This window comes from Tetranychus urticae, chromosome 2 (assembly GCF_039701765.1).
Source record: "Tetranychus urticae isolate SD_2017Ah chromosome 2, NJAU_TeUrti_SD_1.0, whole genome shotgun sequence".
NCBI classification, from domain to species: domain Eukaryota; kingdom Metazoa; phylum Arthropoda; class Arachnida; order Trombidiformes; family Tetranychidae; genus Tetranychus; species Tetranychus urticae.
The window spans coordinates 25,600,018-25,614,149 of NC_142959.1; the positions used below are offsets into that span (position 1 = coordinate 25,600,018).

Here is a 14,132-nt window from a genome sequence, read left to right on the forward strand (position 1 = left end):
ATTGAAAATAAGATCAATGTTAATGTTTGCCATAATGTTTGCCATCAATACCAAATGAATCTGGTATCAATTGATGATGTATATTACTCAATCAGGAAACAGATAGACAAGACTCTGAAGCCTCTCAGATTACATGAAATAGTCAGATCAAATGACAATTATCAAATTAGCTGTAAATGTTTAAAGTGTAGTCCATTGATAATCAATGATGTTGTTTATAAAGGATTGCTGTAACTTTCACTTTTTTTTCTTGTTTATTGGAAAGCATAATTTTAATGGTAAATTGATTATAATGATGATTAAAAGAGACACAAATTGTGAAGCAAAAAAAGCAGATTAAAGAAAGGAGAAGAAAAAATGAAAATATCAAGTTCAATTTAACTGTTTAATCAACATATCAGAATAAGGTTTTTAGTCTTCCTGATTATCCGGTTTACTGGTGGAAAGTTAAGCCATTTTACCTTTTCAGTATCTCCTTTAATTCAATTAAGATACAATTGATAAATATAAAAAAAACAAGAAAACAAATCGATTCGTTGATTGGTGGTAAAATACACAAATTACAAGGAAATCGAGGTTATCGTCAATAAATAAGGATAAAAGGAATAATCGAGTGGACAGTTTCGAAAACTTGTAATTCGCTTCAATTTAGCTTTCTATGTAAAAAGGTTGAAGGAAAAAGTACATGTATTAATATAACATTTAAATTGCTGTTGTTCATTCATACCATTGAATTGACTGAAATGGTAATCATAATGAAGATAATTGTTGTTATTAATGATGAGAAGAATGCCAAACCAATCATTATATAGCCAAACAAATCAATAGATTCTTAATGGCATATAATAATTCGAGTTAACAAAAAATCATGATTAAGTTGAACTTTTCCATCTTTCTTCCTATTCCTTGTTGTTGCTGTTTTTTGCTTTCACTGTTCACAATCTTTATACGAGCGAATCATCTAAATTAATAAACCTTGTACCAAATAATCTTAAACTGCTTTTTTCTTCTTAATGATCATGAGTAATATTATGGATGTAGATCGAGTGATGCCAATTGTGATTATGTGAAGGGAAAAAATGATTATTCAATGTCAATGTTCGTTTCGTTTGAACCAGCCTCGATTTACTTATCGACCTACAATAATCAGGTTATCTATTCGATTGTCATCAAGGTGATTTACTTTTTATCGAACCGAAATTTTCTTGGAATAAACGAAATCTCGATCTCAATGGATCATGAAGATTAGCTGATTATTGATTTAACTTGTTTACTGGTCTTAGCGGGAGATAAGTCTGCAATTTTCAGGTTTCATGTTTATAATTTACTCAACTCAGGACTACAATTTCAAACGAAACACGGCTTGAATTAAATTTTTTTTTCAGTTTTAGTTATTGTTGTTAGGTCAAAGCAGCCAAATAACCGAAAATGGAAACATTTAAAGCCAAATCTATTGCAAAAATCTGTAAAGAAAGATGAGATAATGAATTAGTTGCGTTGATAGAAGGTACAAAAGGAGCGAAAATTGATTAAAATTAGATTATTTTCGGGTAATGGTGGTACCATTTAAAGGTTTAAATATGAAAATTGTTAACGATTCAGTAAACAAGCCAGTGAATTGAGAAAAATCATTTGATAACAAGAATGGTGAACAATTTCCCTTTAAACAACCAAAGGAGAATGTCAAAAGTTGCCTATTTTCAGATCACTTTCAAAATGCTTTTTCTTGTCTTTTTATCCAGATTCTAAAAATATGAATCATTTTTTAACCGAGGTATCGCTCTCGAAACATCAAACTTTTTGACCTGAACAATGGCCAAGAACTGCAACGATTTTTTTCGATATTTAAATATTTATCGATATATCATACGAAATATCGAAAAATATCGATTATATTGATATATCGGTTCACCTCTCACGGACTAATCACTGCCATCTTGTGGCTATTCCAACAACTGTAAACATGTGTTTTTGTTTTTAATTTCGTGTAAACATTTAGATTCAACTTTTTTTTAACTATTAAGAACATTATTATATAAGTCAGTTTTGAAATGTTTAAGGTTTCAACAGGTTTAATCAATCGTTGTTTGATCAAACCTTCAGTTATCCAATGCATGGGTAAAAAGAAAAAAAATCTTCTAAAACCATTGGAAGGTGATGAAGCCAAATATATTAATAAAACTGTGATAGTCGGAGTAAATGAACCTGAATATTTGAGTCTACTAAAACCACCGATTCCATTCTACAATCTAATTAATTTTCAGGTAAGCAAGCGTTTCATTATTAATTGGTTAAGATTAAATTTTTCATTTTTTCATTTTTTCGCAGTTTTTCTCGCCTGATTATGTGTCCTTAGAAGGTTACACAAGATATGTACAAAAATTTTTGAGTAGACTTGGTTTCAATATTTCCGACTATTGGGCTTTACCACACAAATCCTATCAATACCAAGTCAGGAAACACGAAGAAAATGTTGTCGATTATACATTTGATTTTTCAACCTATCAACGAGTTATCCAATTGAAAGATATCCGTGCAGTTTCTTTACCTGTAGTCATTCAATTACTGGAGGCTAGTAAACCCCCTGGATTAACTTTAAGTATTAAAGAGCACACTGATGAAGATGAAAAAGCTCGTTATGTTATCAATACAGCTCTCTTGGAATTAAAGGAAGAATTGGACGTAATTTATACGGAGCTCGAAGAGTTAGGTGTTGTAGGCGTTCGTAACCCTGACCTGCTCCGATAGAATGACAACTTTGATTAACGTTGAACAAAATTTAATTTCAATCGTAAACCACTAAACCAATTTTACCAAATTGAAAGGAAATTTAAGCTCAAAAACACAAAAGATCTAAGTCGTTATTAAAGTGAAAACAAAAAATACAGAAAAAAGATTAAAAGTGAACTTTTCAAGCAATTAATAACAGTTTCAGTACGTTAATAATCTTGAAGGAAAAAAAATGTAACTCTAATACAGAATAATAAATAAAATAAGTAATAAAAAGTAATTCAGAAATTGATGAAAATTTTCGTTACTTTAATTAAATAGACTGAGAAAGAAACGGGAATAAAAATGCAGCAGAAAACTATTATAAATTGTTATTCTGAGCATTCCTATGATGATGATAATAATAATAGCGATGAGAATAATGATAACATTTTCTGATTGGATATAATAATAGAGATTGCGCATTTTCTCCGATCTTTTGATAAAAATGTTTTCGATATTATTTTTCATTCCAACCTCATTGGTCTTTACTGTTTACCTTTTTTTTGATACAACTTTTATCCATGTTTGTTTGGAGTTTTATTGTAATCCCTTTTCATCAAATCAACCATCAATCATCAAACAAAACTATTATCATTCTCATTGAATAACTTGTCATCATTACAATCATTTGGTTGTTTTCACTTTTATTTTATAACCTTTTCTGATTTTGCATGTTGCAAAACATCAAATTGTCATGTTTATATTACAGATGAACATATTGAAAGGTTGAGATTGTCAAAGGTTGAAAGGTAAAGAAGAGTTAATTTAAAGTCAAGTTTTTCACTTTTTGATTTGTTATGTTGAGATGTTTTACTTTGTGCAACTGCTTTTGGTGTGTTTGATTTGAACAATAACGTCGTTATCATGTCAACTGTACCTTGTTCCGTTACAACCGAGTTGTCCGGTAATCTGACTGCAAGTCCAAGTCCATCGTTAACTACCATTTGTGGATTTAGTTCATCCTATGAGACTCGCTTCGTTGGGTCAACCTATCCTCGATTGAATGGTATTTATGGTTCCTCACCTTACTCGGATAATGCCAACTATATGAGTGCTTTTGCTGCAGCAACAGCAGCCGGTCCAGCATCAATTTATCCATCATTGGTAAGCCTTAGTTTTACCTGCTTCATTACAGTTCAAGATTCATTTTTCTTTCGTTTTTTTCTCGTTCTTTTCAATCGTTGGTGTGTGTGTTCACATGAAAAGGGATCAACATCAAATTATGATATTAAAGAGCAACCAGTGAGTAATTGGACTCACATTCCGCCTCCTTCGTGTTATCCTTATGATGGAAGCCTTTACAACTCTTATGGTAACCGACATGGAGCCATGGAGAGTGCAGCTCGACGTAAAAATGCAACTCGTGAAACGACAAATACTCTCAAATCATGGCTTTATGAGCATCGTAAAAATCCTTATCCGACCAAAGGGGAAAAGATTATGCTTGCAATAATAACTCAAATGACACTGACTCAAGTAAGTATTGCAATCAAATTGAGCAACGAAAAAAAAGCTTTCAAATCTTTTCAAACAACCTTCAACATCGACAGTAAAAGATGCAAACTGTTCATTCAATCACTTCATTTGCTTTCATTTGACCAAAAATTGACTCAATTTCTTGACCAATGCAATTTTTTCATTTTCTAAGCAATTAATTTCTTCATCTGCGATGTTGGAAAAGCAAACACAATATGAATTGCAAAACTCATCCTTTCCGTTTCCCTCACACCTTTCACACCCCCTAATATGTAACAAATTACAAGTGAAGCTGTTAATGAGTCAAATCTTTAAACATTACAAACTTGAAAAACGGTTGAAGCAGTTCAATCGTTAGTAAAAATTCACTTAATTCAACTTCATTACTTGGATCATAATCGTTCATCTTTTCACATTAGTAAGAATATTTGAAAGTACTAATATTGAATATTTGAGCCTCTTTTTGCATCGGATTAACTTTTTCATGATAAACTTAATAGTTGACATTATTGTACAATTAAATGCTTACAATTTACTTTGGTAAAGTGGATTAGATTCTAATAAGCATTTAAATTTGAACAGAAATGAAAATGAACAGAAATGAGATTGAATCAATCACGGAACTCAGTAGCATTTGCAATCTTTCCAAGTTCATTCCAGTTGGCTGAACTGACAAACATCAAACGCTACAAATTATTAAATACTAATAACTACTATTAAGTAACAATAGTAAGCTTATTGTTTCTTGTTATGCAGAATTTAGAACCATTTTTATGTGAATTTTTTAGAAAAATTAGTGCTAAAGAAGCCAAAAACCAAAATCGAGAACAAAACAAAGTTATTTCTCTTGATAGAGTTGAGATTTGAATCAAAAAATTAGTAAATTCAAAATGAAAAGAGATCTTGAAACCATCCTTAGTCATCATCATAACTTCCCGAAAACTTCAATTTCGGTAATAATTTTTATTGAATGTCTAAAATTTTGACTATTATAAACCGAAAGTTGCTTATAAGCACTTGTATAAAATTGACAAAGCTTCATTTAAAAGGCGATTAAAACAAACTGAATCTTCATTTCTAGTTTAATGAATAAATAGAATCGTCATTTGCCGTTCTTTGGTAATGCTACCTTTTAGCATTTCTTGAAATCTGTCACTGAAACAAGTGCTTTAAGGTTGATACTTTTAGAAAAGTAAAACGCTTTGAAATGGCGGGGACGGGTCATTCTAGCGAAAGACAAAAGAGCGAAGGTCAACTGAGCGAAAGGCATTCAGGCAAAAGTCACTCGCGAAAATTCAACTTGAAGATTTTGAGCTGATTTTTTTAAATAAACTGGTTAAATGTCTAAATGAATAAGGCAAATAAGCAAATCTTGATCAAAGTTGAAACTTCGATCAGATCTGAATCTTTTGAAAGATGAGTTTCAGGTCTCTAACCACTACGGCCACTCGAAATGCAGGTCTAACTGAAAATCGAAGTGATATTTTATTTTACAAAATAAGTGCATTTTCTGGTTGGCCATTAAAAGTATTACAGCAAAATGAAAAATCTGTTCACACAACTGTACAAAAATCTATCGAAGTTTCAACTTTGAACACGATTTTCTCGAAAACTGTCGATCGAAGAAATCATTTAACAGCCCTAATAGACTCAGTTTTGTTCTTATTCCTTTTCGCTCAGTTGACCTTCGCTCAAATTCTTTTCGCTGAAAGGACCCTAGACCGAAATGGCAGACAAAAAGTACAACTTTGACCTGAAAAAGAGTAAAATTTTCTTCTATTGAAGCATCAAAATGCGATTAAAAGATTATCCAATCAAACTGTCAAAGTTACTTGAAGATTGGTCAACATTGAAAGTGATATTATTATTTATCGATTTCAATTTATTTCGGATTAACAGATGAATTTCACTAACAAGTCCTTCCTTCATCCCTGAATGTTGGCCAAATGTCACAATGTGTTCTAACTATTGCTTTATCATATTATCCAACAAAAGGTGTCAACTTGGTTCGCCAATGCCCGAAGGCGATTAAAAAAGGAAAACAAAATGACCTGGGAACCTCGAAGTAAAACCAATGAAAATATCGAGATTAAAGATGAGAAAGATTCAATTACTGGAGACGATGGAGACGAGGATGAAGATGATGACGGTAAGAAAAACAAACAAAACAAAAACAAAAACAAAAACAAAAAAATGAATACTTTTGAGAGACAAAAAAATGAATGACTTTCGGTTTTTTTCGGTTTCATTTTGTTGGAGCAAAAAAAGGTCGAAAGGTTCAACATGATAATTTGTGAGAAGATGAAAGGTGTAAAACAATCCTGTGAGACTCAAAGCTCTTGTGAAATGTAATGCATTTTTCACATTTCAAGCGCATTTTGTCAACAAATTTTGCGCTTCTTCAGATAATAATAAATGCTAAGCTTAATGCTTCCAAGTAGCTATTTTTTACTCCCTGATAACCTGTCTTTTTTATGCTCTTTGCCTACTCAACCTTTCAAACATGGTAAGGTGTTTACCATGTAACATCTTTTACGAGCCTTTACTTGTTACTATGTATTATAATAGCTTTTTTTGCACTTTACTTTCACTTTTTCACTCTTGTTGTTGTTCATGTTTTATTTTTCTTCATTTAAGGTGTGATCAATTCAATGGGAAAAAGTGAACAAAAAGTATTATCAATAATGTTTTTCATCAGTTTTCAGATTCAACAGAAGCTAGAAATTTTGTCATTTTACAATTTCACCTTTTCTTGTAAATAAAATATTGGATGGTCAGGGAAACTTGTGATAAATGTTAACAAATTTTCTGTTCAACTTTGAGATATTGAATTTTCTTGCTGTTGAATTGGTGTTTGAGGAGAATAACTTTTTCAACTCTTTTGTATTTTATTGGATTCTTGTTTTACGTTCAGTCTCGATTCTTTCATATTTTCTCATTAATTCAATGTTCAAGATTCAATATCGAATGCAATTAATTTCGAATGATTTAGACTTTTGTTGTCATCTTTTTTATTTCCCTTTGAGTTTCCATTTTAAAATCTTAGAGTGACTTTGACAATGTTTCAATTTATCATAATTTTCTGGTTTGGTTCAAACAATCTTTCGTGTTGTAAGTTTGCCAAAGAAAGTAAATTTCCAGATGAGCTTCTCATGGAAAATGAACGTTCTACAACTGGGAATCAGAAGTCAAACGTATCGAACGTTCAATTTCTTGATGAAAATTCAGTTTTTAGAACAAGTTTGATTCTTAAGTTTTGATGATAAAAAATACCCACACACTGAGAATGATTAAACTATCGTTAAGTTTTCAAGTGGAACATTCGCATTTACTGAAGTGATTTCAACATTTTATTCTGGACACAGTTTGAGATTCATTTGGAAAGATTTATTAGCAAACTCTTGAACCTGTTTCTGGGATTGAGTTTAGCCTTTGCGATAACTTTTTTGTTAACTTTGATATTGGAAAAGGTTGAAGGGAAGGAAATGTAATAAACTTTGATATTGATATTTGAATCGTTTAATTTTGTTTCATTTGTTCTGTTTGTGGTTGACTTTTGCTTTTCTTATGTTTCGCATCAAATCTAATTGAGACAATATGAGCAAAGGGAAGGGCAAGGATGATGAAGATGATGGAAACAAATATGTTTGACAGAAGATGAAGAAGATGAAGAGAGAAGTGAAAATGAGTGAGCAAAGTAACTAGAAAAGTCATTTTTTGTTGGACGTTTTTTTCCTATTACATTTTTGCAATACAATTCTCAGTTTCTCTGTGATTTGTTATCATCACTTTCATATAAGTTTGTTAACTTACAATCACAGGGAATGATTTATTTGACATTTTTGGCAGCTTGAGATGAGAGAATCTTCAAGCAACTTTATTATCGAGAAGAAGATGAAGATGAAGATGAAGAGAATGATGATGAAATCGTAGAAACTCATCAAATGAAATGGTCTATAGGCTTTGAAATGAAGGATAAAATTTCTATAGGCTTTTATCCAAGTGATAATCTTCATCATCATCCTCATCACCTTATCATCAACGAAAATCTTAAAATGCAGAATTACTCTTGGAATTAGCTTTTCATTTTAGAACAGGAAAAAAAATCTTCTTGGCAAATCTCACAGGAATATGATAATGACCATGAAATAAGAAGTGAAAATTGTAATGGTCAGTTGGAAGAATAATAATGTGATTTTTTTCTCTTCCTCATTTGTTCTCATTCAAAGTAAAGTAAAAAGTTTTTCTTTTTGTTCCATCATTAATGAGATTCTTTTTTCATTCTTTTACTCTCTACTTTTACCAGGTATGAGTGCATCTTTGGACAATTGTGATGATAGTAGTAAACAAAAGTGTCGTCGACTCGATGAACCAACTAATGATGACCATTTATCTAATGATGTTGATACATGTAAACCCAGTTATACTTTGGTTAACCGTTCAGATGATATTGAAGTCTCTGCAAATGAAAATAAATCACAACTCATGATCAACACTCATCACGGTCATCCAGGTTTTAACCCTTCCCATCCTCATTCCCATCATCACCATTCCACCCTTCCGCCCACTCGCCCAACTCACCTGCATCATCCCAACCATAGTCAACAGCTTCATCCCTTTTCCCATCTAAGTCAACATCAGCCAACCGAGTCACCTCACTATCCAAGTCACATCAATGGCAACCTATCCCAACCTCATCTGTTTCACTCACACCACCTTCATCATCATTTACCTCAAGCATCACAAGCCTCACAGGTGATTCCAGTATCGACTGTAAATCACATTCAACCTCATTTCCATCGTCCACATCCCACTGGACACATTAAGCAAGAACTTTCAAACGATCAGATTGACATGAGACGACTTGATGATTTGGCCTCAGCTACAACTGACATTCAAAGGTAATCAAACAAAACTCTTAATCACACTTCAACCATATTTAAAATAAGAAGCAATACAATTGTCAATCACTATTGGTTACTTCAATCATTAATATTTAATGGTTTCTTCATGTTGACAAAAGATAATTTTTTAATACGGAAAACCCAAATTTTCCTCCTTTTTTCTTCTTCTCTCCCATTCTTTCCTCTCTTTTTTTTGGTAATCCAATTGTTCGACAATTTAAATAATTAGACCTAAAATATGGTCATTGGCACAAACAGCAACTTCATCAAGTCCACCTTATCGAGAGTCACCATGGAATCCAATGAAAGAATCAAAAAATGAAGATCTTCTCTCACCACCACCTGCATCTTCATCATCCTCCTCCTCATCATCCTCACCTTCATCATCAACCACAACCTCATCAACTCCACCAATTTTACATTCCTTAAACTCTTACAATGCTGAACGTCATCTGATTGAAATTAATTCAGAGTCAAGTGAGTCTCGAGCTTTAAATGGTTGCTTTCCATCTAAACCAAATTGTCTTCCAACAGCAACCTCATCCCTATCATCATCTTCACCAGTCACACCATCATCATCATCATCAACAACAGCAAGTAAAGCAAACAAGTCAACTTGGAATGAAAGTCGAAACTGTATTTACAATGGAAATGGTTCAACAGTAAAAACACCGGCAACATCAGTAACAACAGAAGCCACAAACAGTGTTGTGATTACATCAACCGTTTTATCAAACACAATTAACCACAATACATTAAGTCCCATTTGTAGTGGAAACAGTTCAATTATTATTCCAGCCAATGTTAATATGACTGGTAATATAAATGATAATGGTTACACTAGGAGTAACAATAAAGATGAGAATAGGTCAATGTTGGATAAAATGAAAAAAGACAATCAATCAAAAGATTTACAATATCTGTCTTCATCATCATCACCATCTCACAGTCAAACTCATTCCGAATTCACATCACCTCAACCTCCCATCTCTGGATCATCCTCATCCTCATCATCATCATTAACAACAACCTCATTGACAACAACAATAGCATCAACATTAAAAACAACAACCGCTCGATCATCTTCAGTCTCAACCACATCTTGCTTATCAACTTCAATAACACCCGTTGCCTCACCATCAGTCTCAACCTCACCCAACATCTACAATCATCTCGGTCCAACAAATGATCGAGTAACGCCTTTAACACGTCTTACAGTGGCTCCACTGACTCAACGCACTGGCTTCATTGAAGGACCTTCAACCAACCTGCACCATCAACCCTCTTCGGTACAAGTAAACCCTCTTCATCAGCCTCACTCTCACCATCATCTACATCATCAGAGTGCACTTTCATCTTCTTCTCCCTCATTCACATTGAAATCATCTTCATCCACAATTTCACCTTCTTCATCGTCCTCTTCATCATCATCTTCTTCAACAACTTCTCTAGATCATCTTTCCTTCACTTCTTTTACAGACAATTTTCTTAAACAGCGAAGCAACACTTTTCTGGGCAAAGTTTTCTCAGACTATGTTTCCAGTTCGGCCATCAATGGTATCGATCCACAGCCCATGGAGATTGGACAATTGACCACCCTAACCTCCTCCTCTAATGAACATCTGTACACACCTGAAGTTTCCCCAGTCAAGGAATATTCATCCAGTGAAAGTCACTCTGAACACCATAAAAGACTGTTGACCCATCCAAATGGTTCAACCTTTCAATCATGTGGACTCATTTACGGAAACTGACACCTTACAACAACCAATCAATCTAACTTTTATTCATAGCAAAAGAATCTCGGTGAGAGAGAGAGAGAAAAAAAAGTTGCTTCAAGATTCTTGACAAATAATGGCAACAGGGATTGAAAGACACTTGATTTCATCACTCCCAGTATTGACTTGATGCTTAATACCTAATGTGAAACAACAAGAAAAACACTTTAAAACCATTGATAAAAAAACACTTGAATAGCGAGCTTAAATGGATTAACCAAAGAAACCTGAATCTCCACTTAGACGATAATCTGGGTAAAAAAAGAGCAGAAAGCAATTTTAGAGAAACAAAAAGTCAAAAAAAAGGAGATTTAAAACAGATTCATGTTTAACAATATTCATGTTGATATACAAAGTGTTTGTGTGTAAAGAAATCTCAAATTCATCATCTTCATCCTCTCATGACTAGTCATCATCAAGAGCATAATACAAACAACAAACAAAACTCTTTAATAAAACAAATCACTGTAAAAATAAGGCATGAAATGGAGACAAATTTTGTAATAAAACAAAAGTGACTTCCGTAACTGTCATTGTATTCAATATGATAATAAATTAAAATGGGAATTGAAATAATTGAAGAGTAACAAAAAGATTGAAATGCAAACCCAAAAAAAAGGTTTAGGTAAACATCAATTGAATCAAGTCTGATGGAGTGTAAATTGTGCGATCACAATTTGACTTCGTGTCGAGTGTTGAAGTGACATTAAAGGGAATGGAAGGGAAAAGTTGAGAATGAAATTGGTGAGGAAATTATGGGCGGGAAGGGAAGAGAGAAAAGGATGAAGATAATGATGAAAATGAAGATGAGAAAAGTAATCAAAAATTCAAGCCAAAATAATCAATTGAAAGAGGCGGTGAAATGGTTAAAGATGAGAGAAGTAAAAAGAACAGAAGAGAAGAAAAAAATTGGAATAATCATTTTCGTTCATTTGATGAGGATGGCGAAAGCCTGAACAACAGAAGCAAAAAAAGTATAAAAACATTTAGTCGAAAAGTTGATTGAAAGTTGAATGATTTTTTCGCTGTTGTTGATGTTGATGTTGCCTTGGTCTTCATCATCATCAACTTGACTGAATGAATGAATAACGGAAAATGTTCATTTCCGAGGCTGATCCTCATCATCAGTGCTCATCTTTAGTCAATTTAAGCAGATAAAGGATGATTTCCTGGAAGAAGGATGAAGATGAAAGAAGCAAAAATCTCAGCCAATAACAGCCATTTCCATGAGACAATTGAACCACTTTTTGCCCTTTCAAATATACTGCTGAGTCGAGCAACCAGAAAAGCAAAAAGATGAATGAAAAACATTTCCGTTTCTGTCTAAGCATCGGAATTGCTTCAAGTACAGTTAACATTTTATTGTTGCTCTAAACACAATAATGGTCTCAACCGATAACCGTCTATTATATTTCCATTATTGTTTTGGTCAAGAGGCTAACAATTCATTTCAATGGTTAAATTAATAGACACTCTTGAGCTATTCAAATATTTTCATTGAAATATCGACCTTAAATGGTGAGAAAATAAAAGCCCATTTTATAGTGAAAAATCACAAAAAAAACATTTTATATGAGAATTGGGTTAACATAGAGAAATGATTTTTTTCCTCATTTTTCACTTTTCACTTCAAGTTTTACCTTTCAATTGGCTTCTTTGACATTTGATTGATTCAATTAGTTGATTGTTCAATGATTGATTAGTTCAACAATAACCTTTCAAGTTTCAAATCAGTTTCAAGTGACTTTCAACTAATTTGGATCAATTTTGGGTTAGAAAAGACGAAATGTTTCAACTTGTTCTTTATTAATAAACATGAATTAATGAAGATAATTAGATGAGTTTCAAGCTTCTTTCAGCTTCTCTAATAAGATTGATGTATTCATGTAATACTCATTAAGATGAGACTCACCTAGTCTTGGAGTTTTTCGAGTTATTTTGCTTTCTTTTTCCTCTTTTCACTCCCAGTCTAATGGATTGCCAATTGATCTTTTTCCTTTGCTTTTTTGTTCTCTTTCTGTTTTGCTTTCCCAGATTTTTCAGCTCATCAATTTATCTCATCATTATCATCAAGATGCAAGCTTTTAGCTTCTGGAGAAGATTAAGATGAAGAAGATAAACTCGGTAATTCCTTTGCTTTGGCCATCATTCTTGGCTTACTCAAGTGGGTTGTCACCGAGTTTTTCAGTCACCATCCAACAGCGCATTCATCATAATACTTCATTATGATCTATAGAGCTTCTTGTCCTATCAGTTCACAGTGTTCATCATCATCATCTTTACCTTCACCAGCAAATGGAAGATAAACTGGAGTTCCTCCCATTGAAGAGCATTAATTCATTTGTCTGTCGTAACCATGAATCTTGTCCGATATTTTGTGTAACAAAATGATTGGACTAAATAGATGAGTCGAAAAAAAGGCAAATTATTCAAACTTCTAATGTGAACTGATCGATAAACTTGTTTTTTTTCATTCAATAAAACAACTTTTGAAAAGAGTGATTCTCGGTGCAAAGTATTATTGGATAAAAAACTAATCATTCCCTGTAAACATTCCCTGCTATTCTGTGAATTTTTCAAGATAATTTAACAAGAAAGTCAATGTTTTATCGAGATGTTCATTTGAACAGACAATGATTTTATTTTAAAATTTTGTATCAACTTGCAAACTTACTCAAACTCAATTTGCCACAACATTTTCCACTGATACAAGTCGAAATTTGTGCCAATTGTACATTTGAATTGAGGTTATCAAAATAATAAGTTGAACATGAATAACAATGATGCTAAAAGCTTACAGATGTAACAATCGATCATCTTTGTTTTGATAAATCAATTTCCTTTTACAACTGTAATGGTGGAAAAGCTTACAAATTTACATTTTGCGTTGATTCAATCAATAGGTAGGTTAATCAGTTCAAGTATCATAATCTGTAAATCCTTAAGGGAAAATGAAAGAACCACAAAAAAAGGTTTATCAATCTGCATGAAAACCCTGAAAACTCCCAAAGCCAAAAGTAATCCAATAACATTCGGATTCGTTTAGCTGAATATTTTGTTAATATTTTCCACAAAATTATTCAAATAGTGGAAAGCTACAGTAGTTATTAGTACTTGAAGGTCCGGATCTGGACAAAATTGTCCAACCTGTGGGTCGAAAATCTGCCCCGTCTAGTTTATGATGTTTTTTATAAGAAATAAA

The 14,132-nt window shown here is 32.7% G+C and overlaps 2 protein-coding genes across 5 annotated transcripts; both read left to right on the forward strand.

Annotated features, from left to right (window-relative positions):
- Window positions 1-1,994: 1,994 nt before the first annotated feature.
- mRpL48 (mitochondrial ribosomal protein L48) lies at window positions 1,995-3,010 on the forward strand. The gene is made up of 2 exons (XM_015926882.3): window positions 1,995-2,264; window positions 2,329-3,010. The coding sequence occupies exons 1-2, from the start codon at window positions 2,052-2,054 to the stop codon at window positions 2,746-2,748; spliced, it is 633 nt and encodes a 210-aa protein (XP_015782368.1). The 5' UTR covers window positions 1,995-2,051; the 3' UTR covers window positions 2,749-3,010.
- Window positions 3,011-3,234: 224 nt separating this feature from the next.
- Window positions 3,235-11,506, forward strand: LOC107360711 (uncharacterized). Of its 4 annotated transcripts, XM_089267676.1 has the most exons (7): window positions 3,255-3,876; window positions 3,979-4,248; window positions 6,244-6,397; window positions 8,555-9,149; window positions 9,382-9,629; window positions 9,687-10,441; window positions 10,632-11,506. In XM_089267676.1, the coding sequence occupies exons 1-7, from the start codon at window positions 3,637-3,639 to the stop codon at window positions 10,743-10,745; spliced, it is 2,376 nt and encodes a 791-aa protein (XP_089123802.1). In that variant the 5' UTR covers window positions 3,255-3,636; the 3' UTR covers window positions 10,746-11,506. The 4 variants fall into 4 exon arrangements, with proteins under 4 accessions (XP_015782915.2, XP_089123802.1, XP_025016166.2 ...); XM_015927429.3 differs by having other exon boundaries at window positions 3,235-3,876; window positions 9,382-10,441; XM_025160398.2 differs by having other exon boundaries at window positions 3,261-3,876; window positions 9,687-11,506.
- The last annotated feature ends 2,626 nt before the right edge of the window (window positions 11,507-14,132 follow it).

Excerpts from the sequence above, each read along its gene's own strand:
- mRpL48 (XM_015926882.3), top strand. The coding sequence starts at position 2,052 with ATGTTTAAGGTTTCAACAGGTTTAATCAATCGTTGTTTGATCAAACCT. Across the intron at positions 2,265-2,328 it reads ACAATCTAATTAATTTTCAG|TTTTTCTCGCCTGATTATGT; the intron begins GTAAGCAAGCGT and ends ATTTTTTCGCAG.
- LOC107360711 (XM_025160397.2), top strand. The coding sequence starts at position 3,637 with ATGTCAACTGTACCTTGTTCCGTTACAACCGAGTTGTCCGGTAATCTG. Across the intron at positions 6,398-8,554 it reads CGAGGATGAAGATGATGACG|GTATGAGTGCATCTTTGGAC; the intron begins GTAAGAAAAACA and ends TACTTTTACCAG. Across the intron at positions 9,150-9,381 it reads GCTACAACTGACATTCAAAG|ACCTAAAATATGGTCATTGG; the intron begins GTAATCAAACAA and ends TTAAATAATTAG.